This window comes from Maniola hyperantus, chromosome 8 (assembly GCF_902806685.2).
Source record: "Maniola hyperantus chromosome 8, iAphHyp1.2, whole genome shotgun sequence".
Lineage (NCBI taxonomy): Eukaryota > Metazoa > Arthropoda > Insecta > Lepidoptera > Nymphalidae > Maniola > Maniola hyperantus.
Genome location: NC_048543.1, coordinates 12251593 through 12272983, shown reverse-complemented (window position 1 = coordinate 12272983; position 21391 = coordinate 12251593). Strand labels below are relative to the sequence as shown.

Sequence of the window (21391 nt, the reverse complement as noted above, 5' to 3'; positions counted from 1 at the left end):
AAGTTTGCGCATGTTCCAGTGGATTTGACTTTGGCCCAGCAAGGCATAGACAGCATTGTAGAATCAGAGCGACCGGTTTTGTTCTAACAAATTTTATTCGACATTATGCCAGTCTCATCGTTACACTCTACACACTAAATTAAAATCAAACTAAGTTTAAAATAAATCTAAATTATATAATAATTTGAAAGAATTACTAACAAAAACACTCTAATTGCCGAAATATAAAATCTTGCACGTCAGTGTTCTTAGGTTGCTAAACCATCTTCGAAAAGTCTTAAAATATGTATAAAATTAATACTAAAGAACCGAAATTGAAAAATTTAAAGTTATGTGAGTATTTATTGTTTTACTAATAAAAAGCTTACTAATAATAAAAGTCGCAAAATTTTGCATAGATTATTATTATATTTGCATATATTATGGACTGTTCTACACAATAGATAAATTATTAATTCTATTAGGTACTTACCATAAGGTAAGTAAGGTAAGTTAAAGATCTGTGATGATAAGTCATTATAATTAAATCTGAACTTTTATGAGCATTATACTCTTAATAAATTTTGTAAACAGAATTTCGTCGATGAACTTTTAATAAATCTCTAAGGAGCTATACCAATTTAATCTTGCGCAACTTATAATAAAGGTACTTTTTGCTATTTCAATATTGTACAAAGGTTCCCAGGTGGAAAAAAGTTTCACACCTAAAATATTTTCCTTAAAGTAACACCAGAAAGTCTTGCTCTTTAAATGTAAGGGCATTTTTCGTGAACTTGGTGCTAAGGGTAAAACTTCTAGGTATTTCCTTTTACTCCGTTCCACTAGCAACTTTACGGTCTTTATAAATGTTGTCGTATTTTATTACACCGAAATATTTATCATGAAACGCTTTTGTAAATTTTTTTTCAGTATTTTCAGTAATATGTTACAAGGGTCGGAATAAGATGTCCAAGTAAAGACGGAAATACCTTATCCTATATTTACATTTTACTCTTCTTAGAACGCTTTTATATCATCATACTAAAATATTATACTAGATGATGCCCGCGACTTCATCCACTTTGACTTAGTTTTTTTTAAATCTCGTGGGAACTCTTTGCTTTTCAGGGATAAAGAGTAGCCTGGCTGACTATCTCTGTACCAAATTTCGGTCAAAGTAGTTACTAAACAGATAGGCCGTGAAAAACTGAATGAAACACAAAAATGCTTTTGTATTATTGTAATAATTTATTAGTATAGTAATATACATATATACCTATTTAAATGTTAAATCACTGCCCATCCATACTAATATTATAAATGCGAAAGTGTGTCTGTCTGTCTGTCTGTCTGCTAGCCTTTCACGGCCCATCCGTTCAACCGATTTTGACGAAATTTGGTACAGCGATAGCCTGCATCCCGGGGAAGGTCATAGGCTACTTTTTATCCCGGAAAATCAAAGAGTTCCCACGGGATTTTTAAAAAACCTAATTCCACGTGGACGAAGCGGATCATAGAGCAAAAAATTTTGTTCTGCTTTTCTACATAGGTATAAATATTGCTTTATACCAGAAAGGTTGTCGAAAATAATCTCTCTTTCGTAACTGCGACCTACATAATGCACTCTATTCGGCGTCTTGTTTATTTAGTAGAGACAAAAGACCAAAAGGTGTCTTTGAGGAGTTATTAACGTGGTCTTTGTTTCAGGAACGATGAACCCTTTCCCCGAGGGGCTGTGAATGATGGCGCGTGCTACAGCCGCCTGCCTCTTTACGGTCCATTTTCTCTCGTGCATTATTGGTGAGTTATACGCACTTTACCCTCGTTTCCGAGAACCGCCGCGAGCAATTTTGTATCTTATGTACTCTTTTATGCAACGCCCCTGTGTACGTAGAGGAACATGAGGATTTATGTGCAAATTTTCGGTGAACGTGCCCCGTACTCGTACGCGGAGATTACTTTATTGGGTTTAATAGACTTCCATATGACAGCGAAATAGACAAAACACTTTAAAATAAATAACACTTTTATCATGGCAGCCATTTTGAAATTTTTATTACTTGTAGTTATAGCGGCAATGGAAGTACACATTCTGTGAAAATTTTAACCCTCTAACTATTACGGTTCACGAGGTACTGACAGACGGACGGACGAACAAACATTTTGAGTCACCAACTTTGTCATTAACTATGGTATTACGTAACAGAGAGAGCGCTATACTAACTTCTCACCGTGGATAGAGTATAATAAAGGTCCAAACACATTTGCACTGCGCGACGCGACGCGATACGATGCGGCAGGCAATCTATATAAGCTACCGCGCTACTAGCTATTTACCGCGTCATGTCGCGTCACGCAGCGTAGCGTTCTTCAAGTGATTTTTGCTCCATACAAACTCATATAAGTAAACTACTATTTCATGCCCGCGAATTCATCTGCATGTATTTACGTTTTAAAAAAATCCGTGGGAATTCTTTAATTTTCCGGGATAAAAAGTAGCCCCGGGATGCAAGCTATCTCTGTACCAAATTTCGTCAAAATCTGTTGAACGGATGGGCGGTGAAAAGGTAGCAGGCAGACAGACACACTTTCGCATTTATAATATTAGTCTGGATATGGATACCTCACATCACGCCGCGTCGCGTCGCGCAGCGCATCGTATTCGTATGTGCTACTGCCTTGCTCTGATGCGCAAACGTAGCATCCACCTAGGGAAACAAATCATAATATACACTGAGGATATTACTTCAATTCCAGTCAAAAAAGTGCTGATGTATTTGGCAGCCTCAGGATTTGACAAGGAAGTGTGAAGTGGAGGTGATCACAATAGATCGGAGACGGTCGCAGTGATACAGGGATAAGAACCTGCATAGCCTCAAATATAAGAAGAAGAAATGCGTTGGAACCATAACTTAATTTTTCCTCCGTTTAATATAACAAAAGTGTAATGTTTACGTTCGCGACCTGCCTCAGATTGCGCAAGTCGTAAACCGTCACTCCACGCCGTCTCCGCCGAGGATCATAAATTAAAATTTAACACTTAATCAAGCTTGTGACAATCCAGGGATTTACGCCCCGCCGAATATCATCTATGTACCGTGTTTTCTTCGCACATTTTAAAATACTACTATCTACAGCACTTTTTAGGGTACTAAGCTTCCGCAGTCCATCCAACCGTCTGTCTGTCAATGGGCTGTATCTCGTGAACCGTAATTTATTTTTATTTTATTCGGATACAAGTAAACCCTTGACTCCGATCTCACCTGGTGGTAAGTGATGATGCAGTCTAAGATGGAAGCTTGGAAGGCGTATGGTACTCGCTTTATTAATTTTATCGCTGAGCGACGAGCTTTCAAAAATAAACTCGCTCAGCGATATTCGTTCAGCGATGGGAAACATCGTGAGGTCAGGAAACATGTATGCCTGAGAGTTTTGAAAGAAAGAAAAGACGTTTATTTACCAAACTGTGCCACATATCCACATCTTATAACTATTAGATGGTTATTCCGGCGCTTCTTCCACCTGAGCATAAGCCCAACGCGCTTCAAGCAAATGGAACAAACTATCATAATATATGGCACAACCCAAAAAAGGGTCCCAGCTCAGCATTATGCTGTATGCCATAATATTCTCAAAGATGTGTGAAGTCTGCCAATCCGCACTTGGCTAGCGTGGTAGTCTGGTAGACTTTAGCCAAAACCCTTTTCACTCTGAGAGGAGACACTCTGTGGTGAACCGGCGATGAGATAATCATGATGACTTGGATGAATGCGTGATGATGAGGTAATGCTGACGTGTTGTTGCCATTCATTTGACGTCGTCACACATTTGACGTCACACGTCACTGCAAAGAATCATCTCGCAGGAATTATGGTATAAAATTTAACGAAGATTTAACGCTTAATCAAACCGATGACAATCTCCGGATTTACGCCTCCCTGAGGATCGTCTATTTTCCAAGATTTTCCACATCGTTTCTTTCCATCTTTACTGTAATATGATTAATTTATTCGAGCCCAAACCACTTGTTATTATCGAATTTTGACATAAAAATTTCTGTGATATATATTCCTAAAGTAGGTATTTAATAGTACCAAAATGATAATTATTACTGGTGGTCGTTATGTATCTAAGCATAATATCATAAAAGATAAACTGTGTGTGACATAATACAGCTCAAACCGCTGGGTCAGATATAAACTTAATTGCAAAGAGGAAATATATGCTTGTTCAAGTAATCGATAAGCTCTGCAACTATTAATTCGATTTTAACAATAGGGTATTTTACCCTTTTTGAAAAGTGTCTTAATCTATATATATAAAGGAAAAGGTGACTGACTGACTGACTGACTGATCTATCAACGCACAGCTCAAACTACTGGACGGATCGCGCTGAAATTCGGCATGCAGATAGCTATTATGACGTAGGCGTCCGCTAAGAAAGGTTGTTTCAAAACTCAATCCCTAAAGGGGTAAAATAGGGGTTTGAAATTTGTATGAAAGTCTGTCAGTTTTGAAGTTAGAATCGCGAAATTTGTAGTTAATATTTTTGAAATTAGCAGTCATGTTAAAATCTCATTGTTAAAGATCAACCCTAATGGTGTAAAATAGAGGTTTAAAATTTGTTTGGGTACTCCACGCCGACGAAGTCGCGGGCATAAGCTAGTTTGATCATAAAGTGTTAATAAACTAGGTACCATGCATGCAATTTAAATGCATTTAAATTTTGGGTAAAATAGCGGGTAAAGCTTGTAAATATTATCTGAACATTTGGATGAAAACATTTATTTAAAAGACTAATTAATTAACGTCCAGTCTAACTTTATCTGAAAATTTGTAGGGATGAATGTTTATTTTGTTTGAACATTATTTTGTAGTAAAGCCTTATTAATTCAGGACCCATGTAGCTTATAAAATAGAATAAGAGGATCCTTTTGTTCGGTTGCGATTTTAATGGGGAACATTATTAAGTACAATAATATTTTATGAATATCCTCCTTTTTAGGGAGTGGTAGGTTTTGTTAAAGAAGTGATTAGGTTTGTTGTTGTAGGTCGTTATTTTTAGATAATAAACAAGATCGTCTTGAAATACTTAAGTAAAATTGGGTTACTTTCCGTACCGCTCCCACCAGCCACCAGACCAGTCCAGAAATTTAGAAATTATAAAATTCCAAATCCCTGCCGGGAATCGAACCCAGAACCTCAATAAGACCACAGCGCTTACCACTGTGCAAGGGTGGTCGTCATAAAGGGAAATATTCGAAACCCATGAATTTGTGGCTTTCAGTCATCATCATGATCAACCCATAGCCGGCTCTTTATAGAGCACGGGATCAGTCTTAGTAAGAGAAAGGTTTTGGTTTTACGTCATATTTTTTTAGTGTTATAACACTATTACCGCCGTACTCAAAGTCGCTAATCGTTACTTAAGATTGAGTTGAAACGATAGATAGATATATGCTTTAGTCTCGTTTTGACTAAACTTAAGTAACGATTAAGCGACTCAGTACGGCTGTTAATAATATCTCGTACGATGTCGAACCCTTCGTGGGTAAGACAGACTCGCAGCTGACCGGTTTTTTAACCCAATGTTAATGTTAAGTTGACTTTTTTTTGGTAAATATAGTTATTTACCAAAAAAAAGTCAACTTGATTAACATTAGAGGGGGGTCTTTAGGGGTGACTTTCTGATTTATAATAATAAGTTGCTTTCATTATACTTCAATCTACAGTAGCGGCCCAGCAGGACGAAGTTGTGACGAGGGTTACCTATTATTATTCCTTTGAGAGCGACAAAGTTTTGATAGGTTTCTAATAGTACGTGTTTGTGACCAGGCTGCTAATGTAAACACACATTAAATTAATTAATTAAATTACTTGATTTAATTAATGAATTTTTAGTAATAAGAAAAATTACATACCTAATTTTTTTTTTCAACTCAGATAAGTTTGTACAAGTTAGCCATTGATTACGATCTCATCTGTTGGTAAGCGATGGGTAAGATAGAAGCGGACTACTCCGCAAGGGGTACCTATAGTACCTACGAGACTGATTGAGATATCAATCGGGGTATGAGGCGCGCGGAGGGAAGCCCTGAACACCCGCACGTCACCCACGCTATCCCGTCCCGGGTTAGCGTGGGTGCTGTGCGGGTGTGCGGGGCGTCCTCACCCCGATTGTTATCTCGACCTGTCGCGTTCTTTAGGTACCCCACGCATCGTACCGGAACACTTAATTGCTTGGCAGCATCTTTGCTGGCAGGGTAAGTCACGGCCAAAGCCTACCATCAGACTAAACGTGAGCCAATTATTATACTTAAATTTTTAACTATTACTGTCTCGCTTCGTCGTCAGGTTTCTAATGCAACACTCCTCGCTACGCTCGGGAGTTACTCTGACATTCCTCGTTACGCTTTGGATTTATCCCAGCGCCCGAGACGTAAGACATGATTCCCGTGTTGAATAGTCTTCTATTTATTACCTTTTCGCTTGTTGCAGTATGTCGTCAAGACAGCGGTAGCAATCGGCCGCGGGACCAAAGCACGGTCTCAGAGTCCTCCCGCCGGTTCCGCACAGAGTTCTTAGAAGACTGGCCGCAAACCCCCGGAGCGCCATACTTCGACCCTAGCACGCCGGACAACGTGACCGGCTTAGTTGGACACCCCGTCACTTTGTTATGCAAAGTGAAGAATCTACAAAATCGAACTGTAAGTTTATTTTCTGGAATTATTTGATTCATACATAATTGGACTTCGAATACGCTTCCGGATCCGACTGAAATGAACGAAAATTATTATCTAGCCGATACACCACTCTGACCTGAGAAATAACGTCAATTTAAAATAGCAGCAATATTCCCCATTACGGGTATCCTCGCAAAAATGATATTTTCAAATTCTTTTACGATTATTTATCCATAAGTCCATACTAATATTATAATTGCGAAAGTGTATCTGTCTGTCTGTCTGTCAATCTGTCTGTCTGTCTGACTGTCGGTCTGTCTGTCTGTCTGTCTGACTGCTATTTCCCATTGCGGGTAACCTCGCAAAAATAACATTTTTCAAATTATTTTTACGATTATCCATACTTCCATACTAATCGAAAGTGTATCTGTCTGTCTGTCTGTCATCCGTTCTACCGATTTTGAGTAAATTTGGTACAGCGATAGCTTTCATCCCGGGATAGGACATAGGCTACTTTTATCCCGAAAAAGAGTTCCCACGAGATTTTTAAAAACCTAAATCCACGCGGGGAAAGCCGCGGGCATCATCTAGTACTTAATAAATGTTTCAAAGGATATGGAAATGCCGAATATTCCCGTACGATATTCTATTATGCATTTTCAGTCGAAATTTGGCAGCTGTGCTCTCTTTCCCATTTCGTATGCAGCAAACCTACAATATATTATTTTATTACATAAGCTATATGAACGTAAATATATTAGATACAGAAAATCCGAGATGTAGAAACATTTTTCGTATTTTATTTGGTACCAATTTTGTCGGCTTGGAATTATGTTTTTAATAATTCCGTTGTAGTTCTTTGCTTTCTCGGTATAAAAGTATCATCACCCCTTGCATAGTTCTTTACTTGTCCATAACAGTTCCGTCAAAATCAGTTCAGCCATTTCACACAAAAAGGCAAACTGGTAAAAAAATTTAAAAATCTTATTAAATTAAATTTTTTTTGATAAAAGTGAGTCGATTTCAAAAGCACCGAAAAGTTTTAAATACTTACCTACTTAATTAGAATTAGGTATTTGATACCTTTCAAGTTTAGTAGGTATATACCGTGAAACACATAGCTCAAACATCTCGGATTCCAATCACAATCTCCAGATAGCAAGCACCGGGAGAGCCCTTTGTTGTGAAGTGAAACATTAAATAGGCTTTACATACGAGTAGGTAGACGCTTCACGGCTTTGCATGATATCCCGCTGTCTGCGCTGTGCGCCTTTGTGTGGCCCACGGGAATACTTGCGGCGTTAGTTTAATTGGTAAGCTAAGTTAGGCTGTGAAAACCTAGCAGACAGACAGACAAACACTTTCACATTTATAATATTACTATGGATGTATTTTAATTGAATGTGCTTAGACTTTGAATAAATCTATAATTTTGAATTGTTGTTTATTACGATTTCGACAAACAAACAGACAGACAGACAACGAAGTGATCCTATATCCTTTTTTCCTTTTGAGGTACGGAACCCTAAAAAATACTTACCTGCTTAATTATTACTTACGTAGCACACGCAACCGACGTACCTACGTGCCTGACATCAGCGTAGAAGAAAGCCTTCAGTCTCCATACTTTTTGTTCAGGTCTCATGGGTGCGACACCGCGACATCCACCTACTGACAGTGGGCCGGTACACGTACACGTCAGACCAGCGCTTCGAAGCGCAGCACAAGCCTCGCTCCGAAGAGTGGGCGCTGAGGATCCGAAGTCCACAGAAGCGCGACTCTGGGCAGTACGAGTGCCAGATCTCAACCACACCGCCTATAGGGCACGCGGTGTATCTTAATATAGTGGGTAAGTCATGTAACTCATGATGGATGCTCTTCTGCTCCTCAGACACCGGGCAAACAGTTGAGCATGCCCATTAGGTAGGTATATTTTTTTAATTTACAAGTTCTCTTATTTCCAAAGGTATCTATAGCACGCGACAGGTCGAGATGGCAATCGGGGTATGAGTAACCAGGTGCGGGATAGTGTGGGTGACCTGCAGTTGTGCGGGGCGTCCCCTCCCCGATTGCCATCTCGACCAACTAATTATTGTTCTTGAACACATTTAAATTTTTTTTATGTAACCACAAATTCACGGTTTGAATTTTTCCCCTTACGTGTGCTATAACACCTACCTACATGCCAAATTTCATGATTTTAGGTCAACGGGAAGTATCCCTATAGGTTTCTTGACAGACAAACAACAAAGTTATTCTATAAGGGTTCCGTTTTTCCCTAAAAGCCCATGAAGAATTTATTTTAGTAATTCAGCGTTTATTTACATAAAATCGAACTTTAGCAACTTTGTTTTAAAGTTCAAGTTGGTCCATTCAACTACAGCCAGCGCCCCAAGCGGAAACCTGTCGAAATTTAAATCGGGTACACTGAATTTTGTTTACTTAAGTTAGGTTACATTAGGTTCATTTATTTCATTGTGACGTTATTCTGTTTCGACTCGAATTTTATGAAAGTTGGTGAAACGTAAAATCCCATACTGAGCACTCAGAAGGATATGGCATTATTTGTTTTCATGTCATCCCAAAACATCCTTTATTTACCTTCGAGCGATGTCAAAGAACTAATCTCATAGCAAATATTGGCTACTTATCCCAATAGAAAATGTCTATAGTACACTCTTAGGCGCAATACACACGTATGAAGTAATAATATGTATATTATGTATGATCTAGTAGAATGATTTTTAGTGAAAAATTGGTCAAGTGCGAGTCGAACTCGCAAACGAAGGATTCCGTAGCATCGTAACACTTTTTTTTCAGTTTTCATATCGGCTATTTTGAAATGTTTATCCAATAATTTAATCTATCGTTTATTTGTTGTTATAGCGGCAATAGAATTTTTCACAAAGTATGTACATTTTGTGAAAATTTCAGCTCTCTTCCTATTACGGTTCACGAGATACAGCCCACTGACAGACAGACGGACGGACCGACGGACAGCGGATTATTTAGTCGGAACCCTAAAAATGCCTTCGTTATTTTGAAAACCTCAGATCCTAGATGTAATGTCGCACTAAAGTCGGTTCATACCACCCATCCAGGTACTGGCTTGTATCAAAATTACTTAATCAATGTAACCGATTGATATTATGCGCTGGCGCAACTGATACACCACACGTATTTTTTTTAGACTAGTAGAACCAAAAACATCTTACCTAAGTAAAATATTTTAAAAAAACTCGCCCAAAAAAAACTACTCCTATTATAAAAAGATTAGTTTATTAGTAGATATCTACTTATTTAAATAAATAATATTAAAAATGAAAATTAATAAAATTCAATTTGGTGGACACGTCATAATATTAATACCTATGTATGTACTTATGTAGGTATATATTCATTACATAATCGTCACTAGGTTCAACAATTTTTTTATAAAATTACTAAAAAAGTAGTTAAATAACCCTTTTTATATTTTTTTTTAAAACGAATTCAATTTACTATTACAATTCTATAAACGATAAAAAAAATTGATTGTAAAAAAAATTAATAAATAACATTTTTATTAGCAAATGTCCTAACTCGCGCTATGGAAGTTTTTACGCGTTTGTGATATATATACGCTTGGTTTGCTCAAGTGTTTGGGGAGTCCGTTTCTACACAGTATGGCAGTGTTGACGGAGGGCTGCGCTAATCTCCGTATTTGGTATCGCGCAGTTTGCGGTTGCTGCACGCGATTATTCAGTTGTATTAGACTAGAGACGGTCTCTAGCTATACATTGTCGGCACCACGTATTGGTGATCATTGAAGGCCCCAAGCGGCTCTTGTCAGGCCCCAAGTGGCTCTTGTGTAACGCCTAGTGTAGGCGTAGTAGTTGGCCCACAGCGGCACTATGTCATTGCAGGAAACTTGTTCCTCGCCCCCACTGTTGTAGAAAATTTGACTCCCTTTTGCTAACTTTGATTTTTTTGTTCATGGGCGGCGGTAATCACTTAACATCCAGTGACCGGGACCCGCCTGCTCGTTTGCTCACTATCTATTTAAAAAAACTTAACTTTTTTAGGGTTCCGTACCCGTAGGGCGCGAACGGGATCCTATTACTAAACCTCTACTGTCCGTCCGTCTGTAGGTACAGCCCTGCCCGTACCTACTGTATCTCGAGAACCGTATTAGGTTAAAAGTTGCAGAGATTGACGTGTATTTCGACAAATAGGTAGGTACATAATAAAGTTTATTTCTTGTGTCAGTCCGACTCGCACTTGACCGATTTTTTTAATTAATATTAGCGTAGGTTTTTTGTGTAGTCCGCTACAGGTCGAGATGGCAATCAGATATGAGGCGGGGTAACGCCCCGCACCGCACACCCGTACTGGCCCGCACCGGGTTAGCGCGTGGGCTGTGAGGGTCTGCGGGGCGTTCCCTCCCCGATTGCCATCTCGACCTGTCCCGTAATATAAATACCTACCCTGACATTGCCAAAAAGTATACAATTTTGACCCTTAAAGTCATGGTCATAAGAATTAAAACACTAATTTACAGTCACATCGGCTTGTAAACAATTTTAATCCTTATGTGGATGGTTGTAAGATGTAACATCGTCTGTAGCAATGGGACACTGATAATGATAATATTATAATCAGTCTCATGGTCAAGTCAACCAAGTGTCACATTCTTGAGCTCGTTCAGTCGTTTCGTCACTGCATATTTTTCTGATGACGTCATAGTCCGACGAGTAAATTATGTAGTATACTACTACTGCGCAGACGCCTGTATTGTCTCGCTAACGACGTCACCCTAACCTGATGGAATACGCACACTACGAAGCGCAAGATTCCGTGTTTTAATAAGTAGGATAGGCACAAACAAGAGGTTCCTTTGTGTTTACAGCGGTAAGGTCGATATTTAAATATCCGTAGATATTACTATGCCCGCTGTATTTTGCAGGTTTGTCTGTATAATAGAACTTTTGTGTATATTTTTGCGTGTTGTGTTCATACGCATCATGCCCCCTGCATCATAAAAAGGTGTCTTTTGTACTGTGCTCTGTTTGCCAAAGGCTGCTTCAATCCTCGCCTCCGGCTTTCGTACCTACATAATTACTAAGTACTAAGTATAACTGTGATGCGAATATAGACATTCGCATTCGCGGATATTCGCATATTCGCATTTGTATTCCGCGAAATTAATGCGAGTGTTTTGCGAATAGGTATTAAAAAAAAATTGATGTACTTAATAGTTGGTTAATAAAACAAAATCAATTTATTTCTTATGTTTTTTAATGTAATAAAAAGTAACTTAACCTCGTAATCACATTATCAGTCTTCTCTTTATCATTTGGTAACGGGACTGCCGCCAAGGTCGCTCAATAGATCAACAGTTAAAGGAGTGTACTGAAAACCGAAAGGTCAGCGGTTCAAACCCCGCCCGTTGCACTATTGTCGTACCTATTCCTAGCACAAGCTTGACGCTTAGTTGGAGGGGAAAGGGGGAATACTTATTAGTCATTTAACATGGCTAATATTCTTTAAAAAAATCTTACAGTATTTTTTTTTCCAACAGAACCAGAAACTGAAATAATGGGTGGTCCGGATCTATTTATCTACGCCGGGTCGACAATAAACCTGACGTGTATAGTGAGGCACACACCAGAGCCGCCCAGTTCAATTAATTGGACGCATAGAGGAAAGGTATGCTAATTTTATCATGATCAGGTATTATATACTAGCTGATGCCCGCGACTTTGTACGCGTGGAAATAGGTTTTTTACAAATCCCGTGGAAACTCTATAATTTTCCGGGATAAAAAGTAGAGTGCATTATGTAGGTCGCAGTTACGAAAGAGAGATTATTTTCGACAACCTTTCTGGTATAGCAATATTTATACCTATGTAGAAAAGCAGAACAAAATTTTTTGCTCTATGATCCGCTTCGTCCGCGTGGAATTAGGTGTTTTTAAAAATCCCGTGGGAACTCTTTGATTTTCCGGGATAAAAAGTAGCCTATGTCCTTCCCCGGGATATAAGCTAACTCTGTACCAAATTTCATCAAAATCGGTTGAACGGTTGGGCCGTGAAAAGCTAGCAGACAGACAGACAGACAGACACACTTTCGCATTTATAATATCAGTATGGATTATTTAAACACCAATAAAAAATCTGGTCAAGGGCGCATCACAACATACAGGGTGTAACCAGAACGCTAGCAAAAACGAAAACAGGTGATACTACAGATGAAATAATCTGATTAATGATTTTGATACAAAAAAAAAACGCGAAAAAATTTATAAAAAAATCCTACATTTTGTAAAAGTTTGCGATATATTGCAAATAAAACACCTGACTGACGCTAGAGGTCAACGAACGTTGCATAACTAGGTCACTCGGAATCAATGCCCCGCGTCGTAGACGTGGTATTGACCCGAGTTTTGCACGCTATATATTGCGAGTTTGAAAAATACTAAATCACTAAAACTACAAAATGAGGCAAATGGTTATTGGTATTGGATTGTGTTTAGGTAGTATAACAATAATGCAAAGTTTTTGCTAGCGTTCTGGTTACACCCTGTAGGTAGGTTCATATAGGCACATGCGTAGATATACCCACTACTCGTGTGATAAAGGTATCCTACGAGACAGGTACAGGTCGACATTACAATCGGGGTATGAGGCGGGGGGACTCCCGCACTCCCCCGCACACGCCCGCATGTGCGGGGCGTCTGCGTCCCCACCCCGATTGCTATCTCGACCTGTCGCTGTCGCGTACTTTACCTAATTACGTCTATTTTGGAGAAAATACGCTAAGTACAAACATATCGAGATGCGAGATATTTAATCATGCCCTATACTATGTAAAAATAAAAATCTCAATTAAATAAATGGAATGGTATGCCGTCCCGCGGATTTTTGTATTTATTTTGTGATATTTTTAAGATATGAAGGAAAAATATAAGAATGGGCCTTCCATCTCATATTACCATCCAAATAATGGTTTATTGTGCAAACTATGTGGAGCGTAGCCAGTCTAAAAGTCCAAGATCATAATATGCAAATGCATTACCATAATCATACGAGATTGTTATATTTCAGGAGTTTTTATAGGGTTCCGTACCTCAAAAGGAAAAACGGAACCCTTATCACCTTGTCCTGTGGTCCTTGGATCACTTTGTTGTCTGTCTGTCTGTCGGTCTGTCAAGAAACCTACAGGGTACTTCCCGTTGACCTAGAATCATGAAATTTGGCAGGTAGGTAGGTCTTATCGCTGACATTCGGGGAAAAATCTGAAAACCGTAAATTTGTTTACATCGCACAAAAAGTTTAATTGTGGTCATGAACTAATAATGAGTGTTTTTAATTTTGAAGTAAGATAACTATATCAAGTGGGGTATCATAAGAAAGGTATTCACCTGTATATTCTAAAACAGATTTTTATTTATTTTTAAGCATCATAGTTTTTGAATTATCGTGCAAAATGTTGAAAAATACGATTGAGTACGAAACACTCGTTACGCGAGCCTGACTCGCACTTGGCTGGTTTTTTTTAACTTGCAACTTTTGTCATACTGCTGTGAGTCGGAGATTCAGGAACTATTGGTGATGAAGTGATATTGTAGGTACCAAGCGACGACTTTATGATTGAACTCCAAGTCCTCAACCCTGATGATGCAGGGTACAGTACTCCTATAGATGTTCAGGAACTGTTATTATTTTTGATGTGAGCATCTTAACTTTTTTTTTTAAATTTTGATGCAACCTTGACTGCGATCTCACCTGATGGTAAGTGATGATGCAGTCTAAGATGGAAGCGGGCGAGCTTGGAAGGGGTATGGCAGTTTCATTGATCTCTGATCGGTTTCTACACGCTAAATGCTTGGTAACTAGCCACGGTCGAAGCCTCCCACCAGACCAGACCAGAGACAATTTAAAAAATACAAATTCCCCCTGGGCCAGGGAGATTAATGTGGGGGTTAGGCGAGGTGCTTATATTGCCGCGGGCGCCCGTAAGCGTAATATGCCTCGGGTTCGGGTTCCCAAACTCTGTATTCCTGTAACTGCAGAAGTACATTAGAAGTTTATTTGTCAGCATGTTCTCTTATCGACTCAAAATACGATCATTAGGTACCTACGTACATTTAAAGCCGGAAGTCGAGCATGCTGTACACAATTGTGTTTCTACGAGTCACAATGGCCTGTAATTTCGATGCTTTCACAATAACCCCACGGCTATTGGACCGCCATTAGATATTCTATTTTCACCGATACGCCAAAACTTGTTAGAACAAAAGCTAGTCGATAGTTTCTTGCAAATATTTTATACAATAATCCGGAAAAAGCGCAAGTTGTTCTTGCACAATCTGTAACAAAGTAATTTTTAGATTTTTTTAAAATAACGATTTAAGTTTAAAAATAACGTGAAAATTCTATATGATCTTTCTTGGATAAAAACTAGTCTATGTTACTCTCCAGCTCATTAACAATATTCACGTAAAAACAGTTTGATCTCTGAGGCATTATTTTTACAATGTAGTAAGTAGGTATGTCTAACTTGTTTAACATCTTTGACTTTGACATCTCAATTCTCAAGTCATCGTCGTCGACCCCACAATGAGAAGTGCCATAGTCTCCCACGCTGGCTAAGTGCGGATTGGCAACCTTCATACATCTTTGAGAACACTACGGATGACACTAGCTCTCGGGCATTCAGGTTTCCTCACGATGTTTTCCTTCAACGTTAAATTACACCGAAGATATTGCTAAAGTTTAAACCATCCGTGTAGCATTGTATGCAAAAGTCAAAATTCAAAATCATGAATATGTAGGGCGGTTCGTAACTCCGTCTCTGTGATAATGCTTGACAGCACACGAAGTTTACATGGAGCCAACTTCGTTACTATACAACTTATCGTATTATTTCGACACGTGTTGTATTCACGGTTTACCGGATACACGCTCGTACTGATAATGGTATCTGTAAACATATGCTGCCATCACCCTATTTTGTACTTTGTTCAGGGATCAAATCACCAATATTTTTTTCATAGCGTTAGGCACCAAAGTATAGTCCGTGACAGGTCGAGATGGCAATCGGAATATGAGGCGAGTCATTAGCGCTCGCCCGCACTGGGTTAGCGCGGGGGCGGTGCGGGGAGTTCCCCATCGAGTTTCCCTCCCCGATGGCTATCTCGACCCGTTGCATACCTACTACATAGGTACCGATATTTTAACGATAAAAATAACTATCCATAAACGTTATTTAGATACCATTATTAGTACCGATAAAAGTGATAATACTTATACAGGTATTATTTATACCCCGATCTCTATCTAACGATAGATTTTTTTGTCCTTAGACGATAAACTTCGACTCAACACGCGGTGGCATTTCACTGGTCACCGAGAAGGGGATCCACAGTAGCAGTAGGCTCCTCGTGCAAGCGGCGCGCACGTCAGACGCGGGCGCGTATCAGTGCGTGCCTGATAACGCGCAATCAGCGACGGCGCGCGTACACGTGCTCACTGGTAAGATAAGCTCACGATTTACTTATAATTTCACTGGTCACCGAGAAGGGGATCCACAGTAGCAGTACCACTTCTCGTGCAAGACTGTTTTTGTAAAACGACAAAAGCTTGCGAACGAGGCCGGTCCCGAATGAAGCGAGTCTATTAGGCCGAGTGGCATTGGAAAGTCGAGAAGATAAGCTGAATTAAGGGACGACTGACTAATCTGGTCTTCTAACACAGCACAAGTATTAGAACTCTCCGCTATCTTCTATACCTATTGTATCTTTCAAATAAAAGTCACGTGCGTAATTTTACATAAAAAAGTTGACACTAATTGGAATATTTTGCTTGCTTTATTTTAATTATAACGTACGAGTACTAATTTTTATGTAAATAAGTGGACCTACGTGATTAAATCCCTTTGAAAGTCTAACTCTGTAAAATAAAGTGTACTGAATTAAAAATGCGTGACTGAATTTCATAAAAGTGAAATTAATTTCGACACAGCCTGTTATTACACCTAAATGAAACTTTGTTTCACATTATTTTCATTTATACGTTAGCTCACATTTTTATTTGTTCAAAAGTGGTTTATTATTAGCTTTTATGTGGTTTTCCTTTTGAAAGCTTTGTTCACTTTGCGGCGAGGTTGTTACACTATCTTTATTGCTATTTTAATTCGAATAAATTTATCAACTGAATCGTAAGTAGAATTTTCCTAAACTACTATATTGAATAAATAGGTCATTGATAAAAATAAAATTAATGACTTCATAATATTGTGTTGAAATAGAAACTTGAATAAATATGCCTGAAATATTATTTGGTGTACATACGAATAAATAATAATTGTACCTACTTGCGTTGGTCTTAAATAAGTTTTAATGAATAGAATGTGAATAATAAAGATAACTAAATACATGAAGTAATTCATGCTAGACCATGCCGCTTCCGGTCCGTGCCTACACAGTCTGGGCACTAATGTAATGAAAGTATGCAACCATACGGGTACGGCATGCGTCGTGCCACTAATGTAATTTCTGTGCCCAGTGCACAGCTTTAGGAACGAAACTCATTACCGCGTCGCGTTGTAAAAAAGCTTGTGACGTGGCGTGGGTTGCGTCACAATACACTTCCTTCGAGCAGCAAGATCTTTGACGATTATTTTGCTTTGAGAATTTACTCGTGGGTTTGAGTCTGAGACTGACTCTGGAATTCATAGTCAGATAGGGGCTTCTTTAGAGGATGATTCAAACGACGTGTCATATTCAACCCTTATGGAATGCCTGAAGGTTGTGTATGACACAAAGTCGGCTGGATTCTTGACTACGTATTCTGGTGTTCGACATCTGGTAAAGTAAGCGAGGCGAATTTTCTACAAAGTCAACCGCACTCTAACCGCTTGTTGTGAATTATTGCGCAAGTTTTGCCCAGTAATTCACAACTTTTCAATATTCGTGTCGCACATTGTAATATAAATACTTACCAACCTCATTCTTTGTCCACAGGAGAAACTCCAGCTGCCATGCAGGGCAACGCACATTGTGCAAGAAGCCTAACATTACCTTCAGTGTTATGTGTTGCCAGCGTTATATTATATGTAGCCATTTTTGTGATATAAAAAAAAAGTAACATAATTTAGTATCGAAGGCATATTATGATTACATCAAGTGATCTCTCTTTGTAAAATATATTTTATAATAATTAAGTTTGAAATGGATACAAGGATGCAGGTTTTACTTAAAATATTGTATATCTTGGTGGAATGAATTTCCTATTTTTTTGGACAGTTCAATTGGCTCTCCACTCTGTGAAAGTTCTGAAAATTCTTTCTTAGTGGGCATCTAGATAAGTTTTTAAAGATAACCTACATCCAAAATTTCTAACAGTCAATCAGTTTCTTTTCTATTATTATAGATAGCAGAAGGCCACAGTACGATTTGCAAACAACTTTGTGTCCGAAAAATGTTTTGTATTAGCAAATTAATCCCATTTAACCACTTAAGCTGCCTTCAAATTAGATGTGCGATGGTGGTACGCGTACATGCCGTTATTTTATTTAAAAAGCAGCTTTCGAGAATAACATGAACATTTATTTTCAATAATATATCAATATAATTAATATAATTAAAAAATATTTCAATAAATAGAAATATTTCACGCAGTCGCTAGTTTACAAAACACTTAGACTAAAGGCACATTGGGACAGAATTGAAGCGAAAAGTAACGCGTCTTTTTTAAAATATTCCAGAATTCATATTCATTGTTTACTACGTAAAATACAAACTGTTTATCAAAATGCAAAATGAATAAATAATTAGGTCCATACAAATAATACGTACATTATTTTAGTAGAAAGTTTAACACTTTTATGTTAAAGACCAATACGCCTTTGGCCTTAGTGACACTAAGCTGGCAATAACCTTACGAGTAAATTATTTTTAAGTTGATCATCATATTTAGAAATAATAGAAGTTTGCGTGTTATAGACGCTTTATTATTTTGTATGTGGTTTGTAAACTCTGTAAAAGAATTGACTACGATATACGAATACGTTATTTGGTAAGATTTTAAAAAGTAATGTAAATATTTACAAAGTAATTACTATAAAACTTATAAATATGTTTGTTTACGGTTGAGAGTTTATTTATGAAACTACGTGTTGTAAATAAAATCGAGGTAAAGTTATAGTAGTGTATTTCTAGACGGCCAATGTAACTAGATGCATTATTTTATTAACACAAAGCATTACTGACCCTGACCACGAATTTTATATGTTACTAAACATTGTTTCATACACATGAATGCACGCGAAGCGATACTTATTTTCTCAAATGTAAAAACTTTTTAGAAAATATGCTGGCTGCGCATTTCTTGTGTCTGCACCAATATAGCTTGAGCCTCAGTTGCGAAATGTGCGATTTTGACTTACTTTGGGTAAGAACGAACCGAGACTGCTCAAGAATTGTCGCATATTTCTCTGACAGATAATTAAATATCGTCCTTATCCAATTAAAGTTATAAATAGAAAGTAAGAATTTGTTTCATATTTCATAATTGGTTCTATCTAGCATTTCCGAGAATAAGACGTCAAAAAATAATAAGATCATTTTTGCAAATCCTAGCTTTAGTAGGAAGAAGAAGTAATATAATAAAATTAAACGTTAAACTTTTACTGTTTGAAAAATTATCCGAGCGTGCAACGTCGTATTGTCTTGCATAATATTATTTCTTATGATAAATGACGTCACTTGATCCATTTATATAGTTACATTGGTCTAAGGCTGGGTGCACACTCGCTGTCAGGCATCAGGCAATACCTGAGCGCTCGTTTATTTTCAGCAGCTAAGCACATAAATTGTAGCAGCTCAGCCTTCTATCAAGATGCTAGAAGGTAGGTCTGACATCCAGACAAGTATTTAAGGGCTGGTTGATTCGAACCATTGAATTTATCGTGACTTATTTTGGTTAAAATTTGACAGACACGAACAAACTTTAACATTAACTTCTACCGTTAAAACATGATTCCAGTTAGTTTATCAATTGGGTTATCGCTTTACCTACCAAAAAAAAAAACCATTAATATTTTATGCAAATAAATTGCAATATGCGACTTGTTAGGAAAGAACAAACCTTTTAAAGATAATCATTGGTTTTAGAACTAGTGCACCTAAACATAACTTTTTGACAAATATCTATTAGTGAAAACAGATGATAAATCAACGATTTCCTTCACTAACGGTTCGTTAACGCCATAATTGTTACCTAGTGATGCAGTTGGCCCTTAGAATTTCAGCTACCAAGAAGCTTGAGCTTCTATTTTAGATGCGATTACGCTCTGACTCTAGCAGCCAATGTGCCTCCAGCCTTACAGTATATTTCGTAGAAGTGCAACTGATTTTGTTACTGAAATGCCGTGAAGTTTTTAAAGTCTCGTTAATTAAAGATGTAAGACATCGAATTAAATTATTATAATTAATTAATAAAAGGCATCTGTGCCAAGTGTCGTTTAGGATAATCCATTATATCCTAAGTACCAGGGTAACAGTGGTCAAAAGATTCTTCGATCTAATCCTAAGCTATCTGCACATTAGCAACTATCGCTTGAGAAATAGACGCTTTACGCATATCAGACAGTTTTCTGAAGCGGTTAGCCATGGCACAATTTATTTTTGAAAAGTAAACGATCGCATCCCATCTGAGCGGTTGCTCAACCTTTAGATGGTCGAATTCGTCTAAGACTCACGCCAAAATAAATCTGTGGCTCAAGCCATTATCGTAGTCAAGGCAAACGAGCTCTTCTTTAGGCTGCATCATCACTAATTGCCTGGTTTGATTGCAGCCAAGCGCTAGCCAATAAACTAAAAAAAGTTACACTAACGATATTGTACCTACTGTTTGATTCCCTTCGAAAAAATTAGCTGCAAAAACAACAAAATCGATTAGACTCGCGTCTTTATTATGGATGCGAAGGGTACAAGACAAGATGCGATCGCTTCTGTGTGGCACCAATAAAAAGTAAAACTATTAAAATATTATATTCGCTCAAGTGATCTAGTAGTCAATGTGCGGCCAGCGTTAAAAATATTCATTGGAACATTTCTAATGTTAAATTTAATTCCATTGTTGTATTATATTAAAATAGTACCTATTAATAATTACGTAGTACAATTTAAGGCATACTTTAGAAATATTGTTTTTAAGACTTAACGTTGATTTAAATAAAAGACCATTTTTTTAATACTCGTTATTTAATTTATTTCTCTAGCAAGCCACCCAATCACAATGTAAGTAGGTACTTGACAATTCGAATGCAATGTGGTTTCGAAACTTCAGTTCATATTTTATTTATTTGACTAATTCATTTGAATACAATTTGAACAAAAAACTTTCTTCGCATGTTATCACTCCGTCGAATTTGGAAATTGATTTTTGATACTACTTACTGCTAACTGTTTGATTGAGTTTAAAACAAGCACTAATAGGCTACTTGACACTTTTTTAAAGTTGGTCTTAAATGGTTAATATTTGTGCTATTATATCAAAAAAATTAACACTATATTTTTTTGCGCCCTAAAAACCGTAAAACTTTCATTTAAAAATATATTTTTCTTAGACAGGTGAAAACACTGTCGGCCATGTTTGGCCGATAGATTATCTGTGCTCTGACGTCATGCATTTGTAAACAACAGCATAACCTCCCAAAGTTTAATAAACATGACTTCTATACTA

General features: G+C 37.7%; 1 protein-coding gene and 1 long non-coding RNA gene across 2 annotated transcripts in view; one reads left to right on the top strand and one right to left on the bottom strand.

The window, feature by feature from the left end:
- The window catches only part of LOC138402649 (uncharacterized), a 305836-nt gene that overhangs the window by 192335 nt on the left and 92110 nt on the right, over positions 1–21391 (bottom strand). The gene's annotated exons all lie outside the window — the stretch shown is intronic.
- Positions 1683–20902, top strand: LOC117984361 (zwei Ig domain protein zig-8-like). The gene is made up of 6 exons (XM_034970987.2): positions 1683–1779; positions 6478–6686; positions 8301–8511; positions 12223–12350; positions 16009–16177; positions 17668–20902. The coding sequence occupies exons 1-6, from the start codon at positions 1719–1721 to the stop codon at positions 17778–17780; spliced, it is 891 nt and encodes a 296-aa protein (XP_034826878.1). The 5' UTR covers positions 1683–1718; the 3' UTR covers positions 17781–20902.

Excerpts from the sequence above, each read along its gene's own strand:
- LOC117984361 (XM_034970987.2), top strand. The coding sequence starts at position 1,719 with ATGATGGCGCGTGCTACAGCCGCCTGCCTCTTTACGGTCCATTTTCTC. Across the intron at positions 1,780-6,477 it reads TTTTCTCTCGTGCATTATTG|TATGTCGTCAAGACAGCGGT; the intron begins GTGAGTTATACG and ends CGCTTGTTGCAG. Across the intron at positions 16,178-17,667 it reads GCGCGTACACGTGCTCACTG|GAGAAACTCCAGCTGCCATG; the intron begins GTAAGATAAGCT and ends CTTTGTCCACAG.